This window comes from Heptranchias perlo, chromosome 24, assembly GCF_035084215.1.
Source record: "Heptranchias perlo isolate sHepPer1 chromosome 24, sHepPer1.hap1, whole genome shotgun sequence".
NCBI classification, from domain to species: Eukaryota; Metazoa; Chordata; class Chondrichthyes; order Hexanchiformes; family Hexanchidae; genus Heptranchias; species Heptranchias perlo.
In genome coordinates this window covers 20902588-20924335 of record NC_090348.1, presented here as the reverse complement: position 1 = coordinate 20924335, position 21748 = coordinate 20902588, and the positions used below count along the sequence as shown (strand labels likewise).

General features: G+C 41.5%; 1 protein-coding gene across 4 annotated transcripts in view; it reads left to right on the top strand.

Annotated features, from left to right (window-relative positions):
* Positions 1-21748, top strand: part of cerk (ceramide kinase) — a 117478-nt gene that overhangs the window by 60123 nt on the left and 35607 nt on the right. For all 4 annotated transcript variants that reach the window (XM_068004899.1, XM_068004900.1, XM_068004898.1 and 1 more), the window contains 3 exons: positions 5339-5399; positions 17494-17639; positions 19740-19814. In XM_068004899.1, the coding sequence (XP_067861000.1) occupies positions 5339-5399; positions 17494-17639; positions 19740-19814 (282 nt within the window). The remainder of the gene's footprint in view (positions 1-5338; positions 5400-17493; positions 17640-19739; positions 19815-21748) is intronic.

Genomic DNA, 21748 nt, shown 5'->3' with positions numbered 1-21748 from the left:
GCAAAGTAATTGTTCAACATGTCCGCCATTTCCCCATTGTCAATGACAATATCCCCACTTTCCGTTTTTAAGGGGCCAGCACTGCTCCTGACCACCCTCTTTTTCCTAATATAACTATAAAAGTTCTTCATATTGGTTTTGATATCCCTTGCGAGTTTCTTTTAATACTCTCTTTTTGTAGCCGTTGAATTTTGTGCAAAGCTGAGACAAATGCTCCAGAATTGCATTTTTAACGCCTAGGACTGACATTTTGTCATCCATAATAACAGAAGACAAGACCAGGAACATAGTTACATTGTTTGTAGTGCATAGCTACTGCTGTACTTTTTTGTTCATGATGAAAATGTTACATTTCTTGCCTTGCAAAGAATGTTGTTCATTGAGCCCGTCAAATATGTCGGCCAAATAGCCCAATAAAACCTGAAAGCGCTGGTTGACGAAATGATATTAAAGTGGTGATAGAATCGATCAAAAATATGTGGCACTCCTCCCTGAGTTTGCAGATTCTTGCCAAAAATTTACCACAAGACAGTCCATCGAACATCTTAGAACAGATGAACATAATCGATCAGTTGAAAGAGCTTCTGTTGGAAAAAAATCTCATAGTTTATTTTTGATGGCAGGATGTTTGGTCTCCAAGTGGCGTTTTAGCTTGCTTGGTTTCGTGCTATCCTGAGCTAGAACGTCAACACGAACAACACATTGCGGGAGGCAATTTTCATCAGAACCAAGTCCAAGTATGGAAGATCATACTTGCTATTTTTCTGTTGCCTTATGCTACATATTCCTCACAAGGGATCAATATCCTCAACTTCAACAAACATTCCATTCATTCATAATTATCGAACGCCAAGTATCACAGTCATGTCAGTTGTATAGCACGTGGGGGCTAGGGTGTTCGGAACACTTTATTTTGAAATGGCAGATCAGTGTAGATACCAATTCATCTGGACTAGTAGCAAACTATAATATTGTAAAAATATTAAACCTGGTGAGTGCCTACAGCTGTCATCGAGGCAACCTTACCCCACTTTTCTGCTTTACTATGGCAGACTGGCAATCAAAAGACTGAATTTCTTCAAATTTTAAAGAAACTGATTTTAAACTTAAATTTGCTCAAAGAAAATGTATACACCAATGTATCCTAACACAGCACAGCATGTTTGAATTCCCGCTGACTTCTATCAGTGGAAGTTGGAACAATTAGGGCTGCTTCTGGAGCAATGTAACCGATTACTGTGCACCAGAAACAGCACTGATAGGGCAATCTCAGCACAGTCACCAATGTGAGGCTCCATCGATGCATACTTTTTCTTTGAATTTGCTCGATTGCTTTAAAGAAATTCAGACTTTTGATGCACTTGCTCTGGCTATGTGAGGTTGCTTGGTTGGCTCTCTTTGGCCAGCCTATTTTCCTCGCGCTCTTTTTTTCCTGCTGCCGCCCCCCCCCCCCCCCCCCCCCAGTTTGGGAACCTCTGTAATAGGGGATTCAGTTGCTCGAGAGACTGACACAATCTCTTGCATTCCAGATCAACAGCCCCAGATGCTTTGGTTCAGCGTTCTCTTGTACAGACTGGAAAAAAACTAGTGGGACAGAAACCAGTTATCCATGTGGGAGTCAATGATGTAGGTTAAGGTAGGCAAGAAAAATTGAGGGGGAGATTAGCAAACAAGCATAGGAGCAGAATTTTGTGGGTAGTAATCTCAGGATTATTTCTTTAGCCATGCAATAGATTATTAAGGGACAGGAAGATCTGGAAAATCAATGCATAGCTAGAGGTGTGTTGGTGGGATTCCACTTCATTGGATATTGACATCAGTTCTGGAATAAATGGGGGCTATTGCACAAGGATGGACTATATCTGACTGCTAAATAGGAAATGCCAAGGTATGTAAACTAGGAAGGGGAACTGGGAAAATAAAATTAACCAGAATTGGCTGGTTAATAGAAGGGAGGAATAGATGAGAATAATCTTGCAGAAAATAAATTATCAAAAGGGATGTGGAGTAAAGGATTCAAGCAAATGGACTAATAAACAGGAAGAAGATTGAAGTAAAGGTAGGGGATATCTTAAACAATAAAAAATCATGCGAGGAAGAGTAGTTTTTTTTAAAAGTTAAAATGCATTTATTCCAATGTGCAGAGTGTGAGAGAGAAGGTGGGGGAATTGGAAGCAGTTACTTTAAAGGAAGATCTAGACTTAATAGCATTAACAGAAACTTAGCTATAAACTGGACACGAATGGAAAATAAACATTGAGATAGAAAGGAGGCAGAGTAACAATATTGGTAAGAGAGAGAAAATGCATGCTTTAGAGATGGTTATTGTAGGCAAGAGTACATACAGGGTCAATATGATTGCAGTTCCAAGATTTTAAAAAACAGCTTGTTACATTAGTAGGGATGCATTACAGACCTCCAAATTGTGGGAAAGAAACGCAAGAGGAAATCTGCAATCAGATTGGAGAGATGAGTAGAAAAAATAAAATCTTGTTCTGACATTTTAATTATCTACATCGATTGGAACAGAGCGAACAAATGGAGAAAAGGGAATGGAATTCCTAAAATGTGTACTGGACTCCTTCAAGCAGTATGTTAGTAGGCCTGCAAAGGTGTGGGTATTGCTATATCTGGTTATGAGTAATGAAATAGACCAGGTCGGTGAGTTAAATGTTCCCTGGGAGCAATGACCACAACAGGATAAGGTTTAAGATCCAACTGGAAAGGGAAAATTCAACTCAAAAGCTAGAACACCAGATTGGATTAGGGCAGATCCTCATAAGATGAAGAATGCGGAGGTGAGGTGGAAAGATAAATTGACACACAGGATCGGAGAGCAACAGTGGAATGTTTTTTAGGAAAAGATTGTGAAGGCAGAGAATTTGTATATTCCAATTAAAAAAAATAAAGAAACTGCTCGTCGTTTCAAGATGCCATGGAGAAATAGAGTTTCAAAACCAATTAAAATTGAAGAAGAGGACCTATTAGGAACGAGAAGATTAAAAATGGGAAATAAATTAAAGAAGAATATAAGAAAATAAGAGGTTTAGAGCAGGATAAGGAAAGCTAAGGGAGCATGAGGAAAAAAAATTCAAAAAACATCAAAAGAAACAGTAAAGTATTTTACAAGTGTATCAGTAAAAGAGTATTGTTAAAAGCGAGGGAGAGCTGTTAGGAGGGGACTGTCGCTTTGTTGATAATCAAAAAATGGCAGAAGTATTTAATAAGTACTTTGCATTGGTCTGTATTGAAGAGAAGGCTATCTCAGAGGAAATTAATCCTGTTGGTTGAGAACGAAGTACTTTGAACAATGGTTAATCGTTATTTTGATCAAGCTTCTTATTGTTGTATGTACCATTGTCGAGCACATTGTCTTTTTCAGACGCTATGATTTTACTCAATCTGGACAAAGCTCAATGGGCGCATTATAGGACCTTAAACAAATAGGCATCTGCTGTTGAGTTGTGTCCTTGCTAAAGTTATCGGGCAGTTCTGAAGTATGATTTGAGGTGAAAGTAAAGGTGAATAATTTTGTACGTTTTTTTTTGGTGATAAAGGTTGGCTAATTGGATGGAACACTTAACATTTAATTGATGTTGCATCAGTGCCTTCCTATCTGTGGAAACGTTTATACCAATTTTATTAATGAATAATTCAGACTATTGCCTTCTAGTTCATGGTGCAGCTCACTGAGACATTGCGATAACAGGGTTTGTGCACGTGGAAGATGAGAAATAACAATATTGCACAGACAGGCCTGGCACTTGTTCAGCTTATTAACATTACACTATAAATGTGTACGGAAACATGCTGTGCTAGTTACCACATCAGTGCAGAAAGTGTGCATCTGATTTTGTTGCCTTGCCCTTGTAATACAACTTTTGCACTGAATCTGCACAGTAACAATGTGCATTTGTGAAATAAAGCTAATGAATTTCACTGCGTTCCATCAAGACTTGCTCACGGGGGCGATCTGGTTGTGCAACAAACTTGTGTTCGTTCCACCGTAACATGGGAGCAGGCACAGCATCCCAGATGCACATCAGAATGTTGTGCAGAAATTGGAGCCACCCTATACATACCCCATGATTCTGTAGACTATCCATTGACTCATAGATGTGACCTGTGGAACCTGGCTATGCAGGCTGCACACACTGATGCTCCAGTTTCCTCACCACTGCATATGCAATACATAGTGCATATGTGCTGAAGGGTAGCAATGGTTCAGGTTTTCGAGGAAACCAGTTGTGTGTGCTGAGTGCAACCTGGCCAATACGAGTAAAGTGATGTATTGAATGTGCCTCACTCCTGCTCAAGTTGATGTAAGATAAGCAAAATAACTGCTAGAGGGTTAGATGGTTGTTCATTGTCTTTATTAATCTTGCAAAGTAGGCTGGTAAAAGGATGGATTTTTTTTCTTGCTGACAAATTTTAACCTTTTTTTAATGTTAATTTTCTTGGAATTTGATTCATTAAAGCTGGACCAATTGCCCTTATATAATCTGCATTAAGAGCCTTATTTGGAAATGCTGATTGTCGAATGACTGTACATCCTATAAAAATAATACCAAAATGTACTGCTACAGGTAGATAATACTATAATTTAACAGTTAATTTAATATACATCTCTTCACAGTTCGTCTTGGTGTTTGCATTAATAAAATATAATTTGGTCTTTCACCACCATCTAGTAGACAGCTGCTGAAGGGATTATTGCAGGGTTGCCGTATAATGGTATTTTTTTTGACACATTTGCCCAGATGTCATATTAATTATGTTGTTCTGAAGTGGATTGAGTGTGCCTAAAGCAACAGTCTGTAAAAATAGCAATGAGTGTTCTATGTTCTACGTGATGGGTGTAAGTAATAACACAGTGAGACGATGAATAGTTATGTGCGCAGAATAAATATTGATACATCTATTTTGTGCTTGGATAAAATGCAGATTTACAGGCTCATCAAAGTGACTGAATAGAATGCTTCAAAGGTCAAATCACTGTTCTGTAATGTGATAGACTTCTCAGTAAGTAGCATTCTCCCAAGTGTGATTAGGAAAACTACCAGAGAATTTTTGTGTGGCGAAAAGAGATCAGATTGGATCAGAGAACTGAATATTGCAGTTAAGATGTAAATCAAATTTAATTTTGTAACATCTAAGTTTCTTTGACCCAGTGGCCTAGAAATTCAAGCACGCACTTCTTTGGGCATATGGAGGGGGGAGGAGACGCAGGGAATATGTGGAAATATTTGTGAAAAAAAATCCTGTTTCTCTTGTCAGTAATCTGACACTTTTTATGGATGTTGCTGTCTGAGGTCTGTTTCGCTTTTTGTTTCACCAGTAACTGAACGTGCTAATCATGCCAGGGATCATCTGTTAGAAGCTGATCTGAAGTACGATGGGTAAGAGTTTATCTGGGACAGTATTATTCCAACTTGATCAACTGTTTCAGGATTTAGAAAAATAGTTTTTGACCAAAACAGATACTAATTTGAGTATTTATGTTTAATAAGTGTGACCTCTGATTTGAAAAGTTACAAAACCTAGAAACTCATTCATTTTTTTTACCCTAAATTATCCAGAATTTTCAAGGCCAGTTCACAATATGCTTTGTTATATACCTATGCGTACATTGGTGCTGGTATTGCATTGCTTTTTAAGTGCTATTAATAAGTTTTGTAATGAATGATCATTGTAAATTTTTGTGATTTTGTTACCAATTTGTTAAATTCATTTTTAATCTAAAATTAGTGTTGGTTTGGGACTGGTCAAATTTTCAGTATATTCAATTTTTAGATTTAAGTGGAAGCCTAGCTGAGTTTCTGGGAAGGCACAATAATACTGGTTACTTCATGAAGTGCACTTGTAAGAGTGATATAATCGGAAATCACATTTTGGTTTTAAAATTAAGAAAGATGAATAACAATTTTATTTTAATTACCTCCTCTCCTAATGCCCCAACGGTCACTTTGTAAATTATTCCTTAATTAATATAATATGGTTCATGTGTATGTCTGTAAATCCCAATTAAGGGCTCATTCAAATTTATTCTAAAGCTAGTGCAGCTTACTTTAGGGGGAGGTGAGTGAACTCGAGTTTTATTGGCAAAATACTGAATTGGTACTTAATTGACAAATTGAAAACATGCCAAGCTAACTGAGGATAGCCACTGAAGGTTCTTGTATGAGAAGAACTGCAATCTCTTGGCGGCATGCTTTTTGATACATAGTGCAGAGTTTTTAATAAACATGGATGATGAAATGAGAAAAACGAAGGACATTTTAAGAAAAAATAAGTAGAGAGTGACAAATGTTTTTAATTTGGTGGAATTAGACCCAGGCTAGTTCAAGAGAAAGACTGAAGTTTAAATAAAAAGGAAGCATTATGAGCCCATTACAGTGACCGGGACAGGGGACAAAAACCAAGTGGAAAGAGATTTTGACCGTAACTGAAAAAATGAATGAGAAATCTGGTTACTCCAAGGTGAGAAAATATGAAGGAAAAAGATAAGACCATATATACCAATGTTATTTATTAGGCAGAATTAACATTTATAAATGATTTAAAGAAAAGCTCAAGGCTTGGTTTATATGCTTTTGAATGATGATTTTGGAGGGCACCTTGCCAGCCTTCTCCTCCCGCCTTTCCCAAGCCGATACATACATTGAAAAACTGGATTTTTTTTTAATCCATTTATTTTTATTTAAATTAATTCCTTATCTTCATCCTACTTGGCCTGTGCCTTTGCCCTCTCGAGAGGGCGGGTGAATGGCTTACTTCTTTACCACCACTGCTGCTCCTCTTGGGTGCTAGAGACTGGGCATAGCTTTCCTTAACGCTTTCCACTCTTTTTTGTAGTGGGGTGCTTTAGCAGCTCAGACCAGTAGCCGAGGGGAGCAATGGTCAGACATTGGATGCTGCTCCAAGGCTAAGTGTTGGTTCTGTGGCTGTTAGCATAATCATGCTGGTTGAAAATCAACTTGATTATTTGACTTCCACAGGCTAACAGTTTTAACAAGTGTTTCTTTATTAATAGAAAATATGTATGCCTATAAAATGCATTCAGCGTGCTTACTGGAAATTGCAATTTTACTTAATATACTCGCCTCTACTATAACCCTAATATCATTGATTACGCCTGAAAATGAAGGTCCTGATCAACTAATACAAGTGATGATTCAAATCTACAAGAGGTTAAAATATCTTTTAGAACGTGGAGTGAGGAACTTGAAGTAATTATTATCAGTAGAGAAAAAGTACTTCAGAAACTAATGGGACTAAAAGCCAATAAATCTCCTGGACTTGATGGCCTACATTCGAGGGTTCTAAAAGAGGTGGCTGCAGAGATAGTGGATTGGTTATGATCTTCCAAAATTCCCTAGATTCTAGAACGGTCCCAGCGGATTGGAAGGTAGCAAATGTAACCCCGCTGTTCAAGAAAGGAGGGAGAAAGAAAACAGAACGACGGGCCAGTTAGCCTGACATCAGTCGTTGGGGAAATGCTTGAATCCATTATTAAGGAAGTGGTAATAGGGCACTTAGAACATCATAGTATGATTTCGGCAGAGTCAACATGGTTTTATGAAAAGGAAATTGTGTTTGACATATTTGTCACAGTTTTTTGAGGATGTAACTAACAGCGTAGATAAAGGGGAACCAGCGGATGTAATATATTTGGATTTTCAAAAGGCATTCGATAAGGTGCCACATAAAAGGTTGTTACATAAGATTAGGGCTCTTGGGGTTGGGGGTAACATATTAGCATGGATAGAGGATTGGTTAACGGACAGAAAACAGAGAGTAGGGATAAATGAGTCATTTTGAGGTTGGCAGGCTGTAACTAGTGGGGTACCGCGAGGATCGTGCTTGGGCCTCAGCTATTTACAATCTATATTAATGACTTGGATGAAGGGACCGAGTGTAGTGTATCCAAGCTTGCTGATGACACAAAGCTAGGTGGGAAAGTAAGCTGTGAGGAGGACACAAAGGGGGTGATTTTAAACCCCAAGAACGGGTGGGTTGGGGGCAGGTGGGAGTTGAAAACAGTTGTTTCTTCAGGTCGCAACCGCAACATTTTTGGACTTGGCATTCCCAGTGGGAAGCCTGTACTTTTACGCGCCAACGTTAAACCCGGAAATAAAGCTGGGTTGAGGTCATGACCCAAAAAACAACTGTTTTCAACTCCTACCCGCCCCCAACCCACCTGTTCTTGGGGTTTAAAATTACCCCCAAAGTGTGTGCAAAGGGATATAGACAGTTTAAGTGAGTGGGCAAGAAGGCAGAGGGAGAATAATGTAGGGAAATGTGAGGTGATTCACTTTGATTAGGAAGAATAGAAAAACAGAACATTTTTTAAATGGTGGGAAACTATTAAATGTTGGTGTTCAGAGAGTCTTGAGTGTCCTGGTACAAGAAACACAAAAAGTTAGCATGCAGGTACAGCAAGCAATTAGGAAGGCAAATGGCATGTTGGCCTTTATGGCAAGGGGGTTGGAGTACAAGAATAAGGAAGTCTTACTACGATTGTTAAGGGCTTTGGTGAGACCTCACCTGGAGTACTGCATACAGTTTTAGTCTCCTTAACTAAGGAAGGATATACTTGCCTTAGAGGTGGTGCAACAAAGGTTCATTAGATTAATTCCTGGAATGAGAGGGTTCTCCTACGAAGAGAGGTTGAGTAGAATGGGCCTATACTCTCGAGTTTAGAAGAATGAGAGGGGATCTCATTGAAACATGTAAGATTCTGAGGGGGCGTGACAGGGTAGAGGCTGAGAGGTTGTTTCCCCTGGCTGGAGAGTCTAGAACTAGAGGGCACAGTCACAGGATAAGGGGTCGGCCATTTAAAACTGAGATGAGGCATTTCTTCACTCTGAAGGTTGTGAATCATTGGAATTCTTTTTTTTTATTCGTTCATGGGATGTGGGTGTTGCTGGCAAGGCCAGCATTTATTGCCCACCCCTAATTGCCCTTGAGAAGGTGGTGGTGAGCCGCCTTCTTGAACCACTGCAGTCCGTGAGCTCTGTACCCCAGAGGGCTGTGGATGCTGAGTCGTTGAGTATATTCAAGGCTGAGATAGATACATTTTTGGACTCTGGGGGAATCAAGGGATAAGGGGATCGGGCAGGAAAGTGGAGTTGAGGTTGAAGATCAGCCATAATCTGAATGGTGGAGCAGGCACGAGGGGCCATAGGGCTTACTCCTGCTCCTATTTCTTATGTTCTTATGTAATGTATTCTCACACCATCTGATAATGTGCAACACTTCTGGAGGAACTAGTCTCTCATGGAATTTCAAATATGATTGGACTTTGGAGGGGTGATATTCTTGCCCATTGCATGGAGTTCAAGTGTCAATTCCAGAAACTGAAACTACTGAAAACTGAATTTGGACACTAAATTGGAATTGAGTAACAATGGCAATACCTTTGTGCTTTTTTAAAAAAAAAACTTGTGTACCACATGTTAACCTTCAGATATTAACCATCTTCTATTCCTGTTTGTTCTCTGATGGAATAATGCTTTCATCTAATTCACAGACACCAAAGCTTGTTAGCAATTGAAACCATTCTTAACATCTGATAGATGGTTGTTGTTATAAACAGATAAAATACCCATTATCCTTCAAAGGACCACAAACTCCATCCTCGCTAGAACAAAGCTTCTGTATCATAAGAAATAGGAGGAGGAGTAGGCCATATGACCCCTCGAGCCTGCTCCTCCATTCAATAAGATCATGGCTGATCTTCTACCTCAACTCCACTTTCCCGCCATATCCCTTGATTCCCTTAGTGTCCAAAAATCTATTGAGCTCTGTCTTGAATATACTCAACGACTGAGCCTCCACACTCCACAGCCCTCTGGGGTAGAGAATTCCAAAGATTCACAACCCTCTGAGTCTTAAATGGCTGACCCCTTGTCTTGAGACTATGACCCCTTGTTCTAGACACTCCAGCCAGGCAAAACAGCCTCTCAGCATCTACCCTGTCAAGAATTTTATACATTTCAAAGAGATCACCTCTCATTCTTATAAAACTCCAGAGAATATTGGCCCATTCTACTCAACCTCTCATCATAGGACAACACTCTCATCCCAGGGATCAATCTAGTGAACCTTCGTTGCACCCACTCTAAGGCAAGTATATCCTTCCTTAGGTAAGGAGATCAAAACTGTACACAGTACTCCAGGTGTGCACTCACCAAAGCCCTGTACAATTGCAGCAAAACCTCCTTACTCTTATTCTCCAACCGCTTTGCAATAAAGGCTAACATACCATTTGCCTTCCTAATTACTTGCTGTACCTGCATGTTAACTTTGTGATTCGTGTACAAGAACACCCATATCCCTCTGACTGCCAACATTTCTTAGTCTCTCAAATTTAAAAAAAATATTCTGTTTTTCTATTCTTCCTACCAAAGTGGACAATTTCACATTTCCCCACATTATACTCAATCTGCCACCTTGTCACCCACTCACTTAACCTGTCTATATCCTTTTGCAGCCTCTTTGCTTCCTCCTCACAGCTTACTTTTCTACCTAGCTTTATATCATCAGCAAACTTGGATACATTACATTTGGTCCCCTTATCTAAGACATTGATATATGTTGTAAACAGCTGAGGCTCAAGCGCTGATCCTTGCAGCATCCCACTAGTTACAACCTGCCAACCCCGAAAATGATCAGTTTATTCCTACTCTCTGTTCTCTGTCCGTTAACCAATCCTCAATCCATGCTAATATATTACCCCTAATCTTGTGTAATAACCTCTTGTGTGGCACCTTATCAAATGTCTTTTGAAAATCCAAATGTATTACATCCACTGGTTTCCCCCTTATCTACCCTGCTAGTTACACCCACAAAAAAACTCTAAGATTTGTCAAACGCTATTTCCCTTTTATAAAATCGCGTTGACTCTGCCTAATCAAATGATTTTCTGAGTGCGCTGTTATTACGTCCTCAATAATAGATTCAAGCATTTTCCCGACTACTGTTGTCAGGCTAACTGGCCTATAGTTTCCTGCTTTCTCTCTCTTTCCTTTCTTGAATAGCGGGGTTATATTTGCTACCTTCCAATCCCCAGGGACCATTCTAGAGTCTAGGGAATTTTGGAAGATCAAAACTAATGCATCCACTATCTCTGCAGCCAATCCTTTTAAAACCCTAGGATGTAGGCCATCAGGTCCAGGAGATTTGTCGGCTTTTAGTCCCAATAATTTCTCCAGTACTTTTTCCTTACTAATCTTAATTACTTCAAGTTCCTCACTCCTTAGACTCATGATTCTCCACTATTTCCAGTGTGCTTTTTGTGTCTTCTACTGTGAAGACAGATACAAAATATTTGTTTAACGTCTCTGCCATTTCCTTATTCCCATTATAATTTCTCCTGTCTCTGCCTCGAAGGAACCCATGTTTACTTTCGCTAATCTCTTACTTTTTACATACATGTAGAAGCTCTTACAATCTGTTTTTATATTTCTTGCAAGTTTACTCTCATTCAATTTTCTCCCTATTTATCAATTTCTTGGTCATCCTTTGCTAGTTTCTAAAACCCTCCCAATCCTCAGGCTTACCACTCTTTTTGGCAACATTGTAAGCCTCTTCTTTTAATCTAATACTATCCTTAACTTCTCCAGTTAGCCACGGTTGGATCACTTTTCCTTTGGCGTTTTTATTCCTGAAGGGAATGTATATTCGTTGAGAATTATAAATTATTTCTTTAAATGTTTGCCATTGCTTATCTATCATCATATCTTTTAATCTAATTTTGCAATCTACCTTCGCCAACTTGCCCATCATACCTACATAAAAGGTGGTGGTGAACCGTCGCCTTGAACCGCTGCAGTCCGTGTGGTGATGGTTCTCCCACAGTGCTGTTAGGAAGGAAGTTCCAGGATTTTGACCCAATGATGATGAAGGAACGTTGATATATTTCCAAGTCAGAATGGTGTGTGACTTGGAGGGAAACGTGCAGGTGGTGTTCCCATGTGCCTGCTGCTCTGTTCTTCTAGGTGGTAGAGGTCGCGGGTTTGGGAAGTGCTGTCGAAGAAGCCTTGGCGAGTTGCTGCATTGCATCCTGTGGATGGTACACACTGCAGCCACAATGCGCTGGTGGTGAAGGGAGTGAATGTTTAGGGTGGTGGATGGGGTGCCAATCAAGTGGGCTGCTTTGTCCTGGATGGTGTCGAGCTTCTTGAGTGTTGTTGGAGCTGCACTCATCCAGGCAAGTGGAGAGTATTCCATCACACTCCTGACTTGTGCCTTGTAGATGGTGGAAAAGCTTTGGGGAGTCAGGAGATGAGTCACTCGCCACAGAATACCCAGCCTCTGACCTGCTCTTGTAGCCACAGTATTTATGTGGCTGGTTCAGGTAAGTCTCTGGTCAATGGTGATCCCCAGAAAGTTGATGGTGGGGGATTCGGCGATGGTAATGCCATTGAATGTCAAGGGGAGGTGGTTAGACTTTCTCTTGTTGGAGATGGTCATTGCCTGGCATTTGTCTAGCGCGAATGTTACTTGCCACTTATCAGCCCAAGCCTGGATGTCGTCCAGGTCTTGCTGCATGCAGGCACGGACTGCTTCATTATCTGAGGGGTTGCAAATGGAACTGAATACTGTGCAATCATCAGCGAACTTCCCCATTTCTGACCTTATGATGGAGGGAAGGTCATTGATGAAGCAGCTGAAGATGGGTGGGCCTAGGACACTGCCCTGAGGAACTCCTGCAGCAATGTCCTGGGGCTGAGACGATTGGCCTCCAACAACCACTACCATCTTCCTTTGTGCTTGGTGCGACTCCAGCCACTGGAGAGTTTTCCCTCTGATTCCCATTGACTTCAATTTTACGAGGGCTCCTTGGTGACTCCTCGGTCAAATGCTGCCTTGATGTCAAGGGCAGTCACTCTCCCCTCACCTCTGGAATTCAGCTCTTTTGTCCATGTTTGGACCAAGGCTTTTTGAAGAGTTCTGGAGCCAAGTGGTCCTGGCGGAACCCAAACTGAGCATCGGTGAGGAGGTTATTGGTGAGTAAGTGCTGCTTGATAGCACTGTCGACGACACCTTCCGTCACTTTGCTGATGATTGAGAGTAGACTGATGGGGCGGTAATCGGCCGTATTGGATTTGTCCTGCTTTTTGTGGACACAACATACCTGGGCCAATTTTCCACATTGTCTGGTAGATGCTAGTGTTTTAGCTGTACTGGAACAGTTTGGCTAGAGGCGCAGCTAGTTGTGGAGCATAAATCTTCAGCACTACAGCCGGGATGTTGTCAGGGCCCATAGCCTTTGTTGTATCCAGTGCTCTGAGCCGTTTCTTGATATCACGTGGAGCGAATTGAATTGGCTGAGGACTGGCTTCTGTGATGGTGGGGATATCGGGAGGAGGCCAAGGTGGATCATCCACTCGGCACTTCTGGCTGAAGATGGTTGCAAAAGCTTCAGCCTTGTCTTTTGCACTCACGTGCTGGACTCTGCCATCATTGAGGATGGGGATGTTGACAGAGCCTCCTCCTCCTCCCGTTAGTTGCATAATTGTCCACCACCATTCACGACTGGATGTGGCAGGACTGCAGAGATTTGATCCGATCTGTTGGTTGTGGAATCGCTTCGCTCTGTCTATAGCATGTTGCTTCTGCTGTTTAGCATGCATGTCGTCCTGAGCCATAGCTTCACCAGGTTGGCACCTCATTTTTAGAAACGCCTGGTGCTGCTCCTGGCATGCTCTTCTACTCTCCTCATTGAACCAGGGTTGATCCCCTGGCTTGTTGGTGATGGTCGAGTGAGGGATATGCCGGGCCATGAGGTTACAGATTGTGCTGGAATACAATTCTGCTGCTGCTGATGGCCCACAGCGCCTCATGGATGCCCAGTTTTGAGATGCTAGATCTGTTCTGAATCTATCCCATTTAGCACAGTGGGAATGCCACACAACACGTTGGATGGCGTCCTCTGTGTGAAGAGGGGACTTCGTCTCCACGAGGACTGTGCGGTGGTCACTCCTACCAATACTGTCATGGACAGATGCATTTGCGACAGGTAGGTTGGTGAGGACAAGGTCAAGTAGATTTTTCCCCTCGTGTTGGTTCGCTTACCACCTGCCGCAGGCCCAGTCTGGCAGCTATGTCCTTCAGGGCTCGGTCAGTCGTGGTGCTACCAAGCCATTCTTGGTGATGGACATTGGAGCCCCCCACCCAGAGTACATTCTGTGCTCTTGTTACCCTCAGTGCTTCCTCCAAGTGGTGCTGAACATGGAGGAGGACTGATTCATCAGCTGAGGGAGGACGGTAGGTGGTCATCAGCAGGAGGTTTCCTTGCCCATGTATGACCTGATGCCATGAGATTTCATGGGGTCCGGAGTCAATGTTGAGGACTCCCAGGGCCACTCCCTCCTGACTGTATATCACTGTACCGCCACCTCTGGTCAGTCTGTCCTGCGGTAGGACAGGACATACCCAGGGATGGTGATGAAAGAGTCTGGGACGTTGGCTGAAAGGTATGATTCTGTGAGTATGGCTGTCTCAGGCTGTTGCTTGACTCGTCTGTGGGACAGCTCTCCCAGTTTTGGCACAAGTCCCCAGATGTTCATGAGGAGGACTTTGCAGGGTCGACTGGGCTTGATTTGCCTACTTTCTATATGAAGATTAAAGTCCCCCATGATTATTGCATTACCCTTGTTACATGCTCTACTAATTTCCTGATTCATACTCTGTCTAACACTATGCACTATAATGCAGCATTGGGGGGCCTGTAAGCTATTCTCCCAATGTTTTCTGCCCCTTGTTATTTCTTAGCTCCACCCTTACTGATTCCACATCTTGATTTTCTGAGCTAAGATCCTTTCTCACTACTGTCTTTATCTCATCCTTTATTATCAGGCCTAACCCCCCCTTTCCATTTTGCCTACCTTTTCTAAAAGTCAAGTACCCTGGAATATTTAGTTCCTAACCTTGGTCACCTTGCAACCACGCCTCAGTAATGGCTACTAGATCAAACCCGTTTATCTCTATTTGTGCCATTAATTCATCTATTTTGTTATGAATGCTTCATGCATTCAGATATTGTGCCTTTAATTTTAACTTTTTACTTTTTTTCCCTGTTGTGACCTTAGTTACTAATGCCCTATTTACCTTTTTGAATCTCTCTGTCCCTTCCTGATACACTCTGCTTGTTTTTACTCAGATCACTACTCTGCTCTACAGCCTTGACTTTTCTCTTTAGACTTATGAATTTACCCTTACCTGAGCCCTTCCCCCTCTTATTAATTTACAGCCCTATCTACCGCCCTAGTTTTTCAATTCGCCAGGACACTGGTCCCAGCCCGGTTTAAGTGGAGCCCTTCCCACCCGAACAACTCCCTCTTTCCCCAGTACTGATACCAGTGGCCCATGAATTGAAACCTCTGCTTCCCACACCACTCTTTCAGCCACGCAATTAATCATCTAATCTGTTTGTCCCTGTGCCAATTTGTGTGTGGCTCAGGTAGTAGTCCAGAGATTGTTACCTTTTGAGGTTCTGCTTTTTAATTTGGACCCTTGCTCCTCAAACTCCCTCAGCAGAACCTCATTCCTAGTTCTACCTATGTCGTTGGTTCCTATACGGACCACGACAACTGGATCCTCCTCCTCTTCCCCCCCCCCCCCCCCCCCTCCCCCCAAATTCTTCTCCAGCCACAAGGAGATGTCCTTAACCCTGTCACAGGGTAGGCAACGCAGCCTTCGGAACCCCTGGTTGCAGCTGCAGACAACAGTATCTATCCCCCTGACTATACTATCCCCTAACACTACCATATTGCTCTTTGCTCCCCCCACTTGAATGGCCTCTTGTACCACGGTGCCGAGGTCAGTTTGCCCATCCTCCCTGCAGTCTTTGTTCTCATCCACACGGGTAGCAAGTACCTCGTACCTGTTGGACAAGGACAAAGGCTGAGGCTCCTCCACCACTCCATCTGGGGTCCCCTTACCTGGCTGACTCGCAGTCACATCCTCCTGTCCCTGACCGCTAACCAAATCTAAAGTATTACCTAACCTAAGGTGTATGATGGCCTCCTGGCTCAAAGTGTCCAGGAAACACTCCCCATCATGCATTGCAATGTCTGCACCTCAGACTCCAGCTCAAAACTCTGAGCCGAAGTTCCTCGAGTTGCGAACACTTACTGCAGATGTGGTTGCCTGGGATCACGCTGCCATCCACAAACTCCCACGTGCTGCAGTTACGGCACAGCACCTGCACTGCCATCTCTATCTAATCTTGCTTTATTTATTTACTTAAAGTTTTTATGTAATGAATTCACTTGGTTTGTTTTTAGTTATTTTTTATTCTAATTAATTTATCTAGTTTAAGTCATTAATTTAATAAAGTATTAGCAAGTTATAGGTTCCTAGTTTAAACCACTCCCTTAGCTTAGAAAGCAAAAAATTTATTACTCACCAACCTGCTGTCCTCCAATGTAAACTCTTTCACATTTCTGCCTCTGTTTGAGTGGTCTCACCTTTATATCCCTGCCCTGCTCTCGGTCACTGGTCCCGCTCCTTTATATCCCTGCTCTTGGTCGCTGGTCCCACTCCGTTATATCCCTGCCCTGCGCTCGGTCAATGGTCCCGCTCCTTTATATCCCTGCGCACGGTCGCTGGTCCCACTCTGTTATATCCCTGCCCTGCGCTCGATCGCTGGTCCCACTCAGTTATATCCCTGCCCTGCGCTCGGTCACTGGTCCCGCTCAGTTATATCCCTGCCCTGCGCTCGATCGCTGGTCCCACTCAGTTATATCCCTGCCCTGCGCTCGGTCACTGGTCCCGCTCCTTTATATCCCTGCCCTGCACACGGTCGCTGGTCCCGCTCCTTTATATCCCTGCCCTGCACACGGTCGCTGGTCCCGCTCCTTTATATCCCTGCCCTGCGCACGGTCGCTGGTCCCGCTCCTTTATATCCCTGCCCTGCACACGGTCGCTGGTCCCACTCCTTGTACTCTCAGGCATCCGCTTCCGCTCCTTTTATCCCCACACTGCTGTCGGTTGCTGGTCCCGCTCTGTTATATGAATGACACATCATGAACTGTTATGAACTATAAGCTCCCTTAACAAATGACATTTTGGAAACTGGTATATTGTGTATTCCTCAGAACTGATGTGTGTACCAAATTTATCTGCTTTCCAAGTGTTCAGAATTTAATATTTTGCTTTTTCCTGTTCATTATTTGTCTAGCTTCTCATATTTTCATTTATTCTATTCTCAAATGCTTATCTTTCATGTCCACTAACTTGCCATCATAAAAGCACTATTTTGGAGAAGCCTAGTCATTCTACTTTCAAGTACTGATGGTGAGACTTAAGACTGTGGGATTTTTGAAAATAGTGTTGAATTCATAAGCATTACAGAAACGGGAGTATTTGGTGTATATAATAAAACTATAACACGTTTAAAATCTCATATATTGCCAACACCTGTATTCACCAAATTGTGACCCAAGTATTGACTTGTTTTAATATTTTTTTCCTTGTTGCCAGGATTATTTGCGTTGGTGGAGATGGAATGTTCAGTGAGGTAATGCATGGTCTGATTGGTCGGACACAGAAGAATTCAGGCATTGATCAAAATGATCCCAGTGCTGAACTAGTTCCATGTGATTTGAGGATTGGAATTATCCCAGCAGGTGTGAAGCATATATCTACCATAACAAAGCAGTAGAAAAGGTCAAAATGTTCTTCCAAAGTGCAATGCAAAATACACAATGGATGTTTCCACCTTTTAAATTTTACTAGCAGGAAATAATTGCTAAACCTACACTGGTAAATTTAAACATTAAAATTTTAGCTTCCTCGTTTTTATCCTCACTTACTAATAAGTAATCTAAGTCATAACTGCAGAAAATAAGGGACTACATCTCTTTCAAAATATTAGTGTCACATAACTCTCCCTTCCTACAATAAATATAACCCCACTTCTAGGTGACTATTCTGGTTTTCTCGGCACCAGTAGGGTTTCTTGGAGTGTGCCCAAATGATTGTGCATTGTGTCTGACTTTGTTGTTTTGAAGAATTTGTTTAAAAAGTTGTTAATGTTAGCAATCGGTTAAAAAATTATTCTATTTTTTTTTAACCCATAGCCACAGCTTATTTTGACAAACAAATTTCTGACTACAATAATAAGGCAGAAGGCATTCGATAAGGTTCCACATAAGAGACTGGTAGCTAAAATTAAACCTCATGGAATTAGGATGGAGTTTGGATACAGATCAACCATGATCTCATTGAATGGTGGAACAGGCTCAAGGGGCTGAATGGCCCACTCCTGTTCCTATAAGCTTTCCAAACCAATTTCTCACATAGTTGCATGAGAGAAGCAACTTCTGTCAGTTTGAGCTTTTATGCTTCAATACAAAGAAAGCTTCAAAAAATATTTTACTTGTACTCTTTTAGAAAGTAAAATACAGGTTATAGCTTGCTGTTTGTGTGATGCAGCAAAAAAAAAGTTTTTTTTTACCATAGCCTGAAAATCCTTCTGGTCTGGCAGTAAAAATCTGTACATTTTAGTTACACAGTCCTGTGAGAAGTAACCCAGAACCCACTCACTCCCCCAAATTTCAGTAGCTCACTCACCTGTTCACCTATCACGGAATAGAAGGGAGTCAATTGTAAGACTCGTAAACTGAGAATAATTGATAGTTGGAGGAGATTACAAGACAGTAGAGGGATGCAGATGTCGAAGTGTGCAGCATAATGCCAACATTGTTGATGCAACACTTTCTATTGTACCTTCGACAATTTTTTGTGAGGGAATTTTTTTATTGCATTGTATACTGTGGTGCACATTGGGCTTCTCTGTGATGATCCAAATAATGCAGCTAACCAAGAAAGCAACTTTGCAGTGTATAATTGAGTAACAAGCTGTGTGTTTACAGGATAATGTTTACTTCACCTTGGGGAAATATTAATAGCTGTTGTGTTTTTAAAAAAAAAAACTGGCTAGTCATTTCAAAGAATATTATTCAGCATAGCTGTCGGCTGTCCAGAGAGCATAATGAGTATAAATGGTTTTGTGATGCTTGTGAGCATTGGGAAAAAAGTTCTTTGATGACTTTAAAATTTGCTCTTTCATTTTGCCTTCCAAATTAAGGGAAAAAACTATCTGCAGATGCAGTACGTTGTACTGAACCTGAAAAGTGCAGAACTAAATTTCTACCCAAATCTCCAGTAAAATAGCAGTGTGTTCTCATACGTAAAAGTAATGTAAATGTTTTGCATTATTTTGCATATTTCTTGACTTTCACACCCCCCTCCCCCCTGCTACTTTTCCCAGGGCTTGCAGGCAAAATATCAGCACCCAAACATATGTATAAAAACTAATTATTTTTGTGCAAGTTACAGATATTGAAAGTCCAATATTTCCACTTTTTTTTATTTTGAATACCGGCAGGGAACCTCATTTTCCATTGTGTAAATTGGGAAATAGTGCACATGCTGCCCATAATTTTATATCTTTTAATTTTTAATGGCTGGAAAATTGTGGCAGTGTGCCCACAATTGCCTAATGTGCACAGATGATGGGGAAGATTCCCCAGTCCTTTAGAGTAATCCTGTAGTAATCAGCTTTCTTGTTTAGTGGAAGTGAACACTAGTTGCTTGACGCATTGAACGTTATTTTTATTAATTTGCTGCAGTTGAAAAGAACTTTGCAAGAAAATATAAGAATTAGCAACCAGGAAACCTCATGGTCGCAAATAATCCTGTAAGCAATATTGTCTGCATTCCAGGTTCAACAGACTGTATATGCTATGCAACAGTTGGAGTGAATGATCCAGTGACGTCTGCTTTGCACATCATTGTCGGTTGGTATCATGATTGTTAAATGTAATCTGAAAATACATATAACCATAAAACATGGAGCAACTCTTGAACTGCCTTATCGATAAATAGCCCACTTTGCTCAAAATGACCCTGGGTTCCAGTGTCTGCTTGGGCAGTGAGCGCCATTTATCCTGCGTCTATCTGAAATTTGAAGTTTGGGGTCTGCTTTCTCTCCCCTCTGAATTATTGTGAGGGATGATAAATGTAAGTTGTTATTTCCCCGACAACCAACTTTTCATGTATGCCTTGGATGGTACAATATCAGTTTAAACATTAATATCCATTCTAAGATGATGCAATACAGCTCCATTGTAGTTCTAATTTTTTAAAATGTTATTGGCCTCAGAATTTTATTGAAAATAAGTTGCCAGATACTTACGGTTGAAAATGTTTGCATTTTAAATGCTTCAAAGATCAGTCAATGCTGAGACAATGGTCTAGATTTTTCAATCATTGTTATATTTAACACTGGTGTTAACCAGTTTAGAACAAATGGGCTAATGGTTGCATTACAATAATGCCAATTTGGAAAATCTAGGCTAACAAACAGTTCAGCCAGTGGTTGTCACCCCATAGTGCACCACAATTGTAATTAAAATCTATCAAAATTCTCTAGCGTATCAAAAGTACTTTTTAAAAAGGATAGTTCGTGATTTCTTCAGACCTGGAAATGGAAATTTACAAGTACCTGCCAATCTGCAAACTTCTGTCAACAAATTAACCTCTAATTGACCTCAGGGCCTCCTATTTCTAACTCCTAATTTGTGGCTTCTATGTGTTTTCCCCAATGGAAGGAGTTAAATATGCTAGCTGGCTGGAAAATAATGCAGATGTGCCTGTATCCCCATGTGCTGGTCATGCAGTTGATTCAATCATATTAGTTGTCTGGCTGGCACTGTCCAATATCTGGCATATCTATTGTCACTTGTCTTGAGAGATAGCAACCTTATCTGTACCTTCTCTAGCCATGCGTCCGTTACTGGACATTCACTCAGCATAATCGCTGTTCTGCATAGGAGCAGATCCATGGGCAGCAATGCAGTCTCCGAAGTGCTGTTGCATGGTTCTGTTCATCTGAGCCGTAAACATGTTAAACGAGGACAAGAGAGGCTCTTGGATATTAGAGCCCACACCATCTGTAGTAGCAGTCTGCACATTCACAAGAGATAGTCTGCATTTAGAAATTGTCCCAATGGGGCTTCGTTGTCAATGCCCCGGAGTTGCTACACACTGTATGGTAGACTGTAGTGCGGAGCAGCCTACCTACACAACTACACAGATGCAGCTCATGGACTCCAACATTCTTAGCTGGACCTATGACCCTGCTCAGATAACAATCTCCTTTACTATGCAAGGCTGTGAAGTCTAAATTCCTCAGCACTGCAGCTGATGAAAGAGCCAAGTTGGCCCTCCGGTAAGCAGGTATCTTGCTCCTTCTTTGGCACCACTACTTGGTCCTCTTTACGCCTGCACTGTGACTCACCAGATGCTGCTACCTCATGCTCATTATCTGAATCGGCCACGATATATGCAGCTGTGCTTGTGCTTGCAGCAGATAATCTGAATGATGCAGGGTGTTGGCTTGCTCAGGGCCGGCTGTTCTTTGAGGCCTGCAAAAACAGAATAAGAACATATTTAATATTGCTGGCTGAAAAATACACCTTCATACAGTGGTTGCATTGCAGTGTACTATGTGCAATGTTTTCGCGGTTAAGTGTACATCTGTGTTTGAGTAGCGAGAGGAAACATAACTGGAGTAGGCCATTCTACCATTCGAATAGATCACGGCTGATCTGAACCTCAACTCAATTCAGTCATCTTCTCTATCGTTTGACAGATTTTTGTTAGCTAAGAGTATCAATCTCAATCTTGAAAATTTGAATTGACTCAGCATCCATAATTCTTTGTGTGGGGT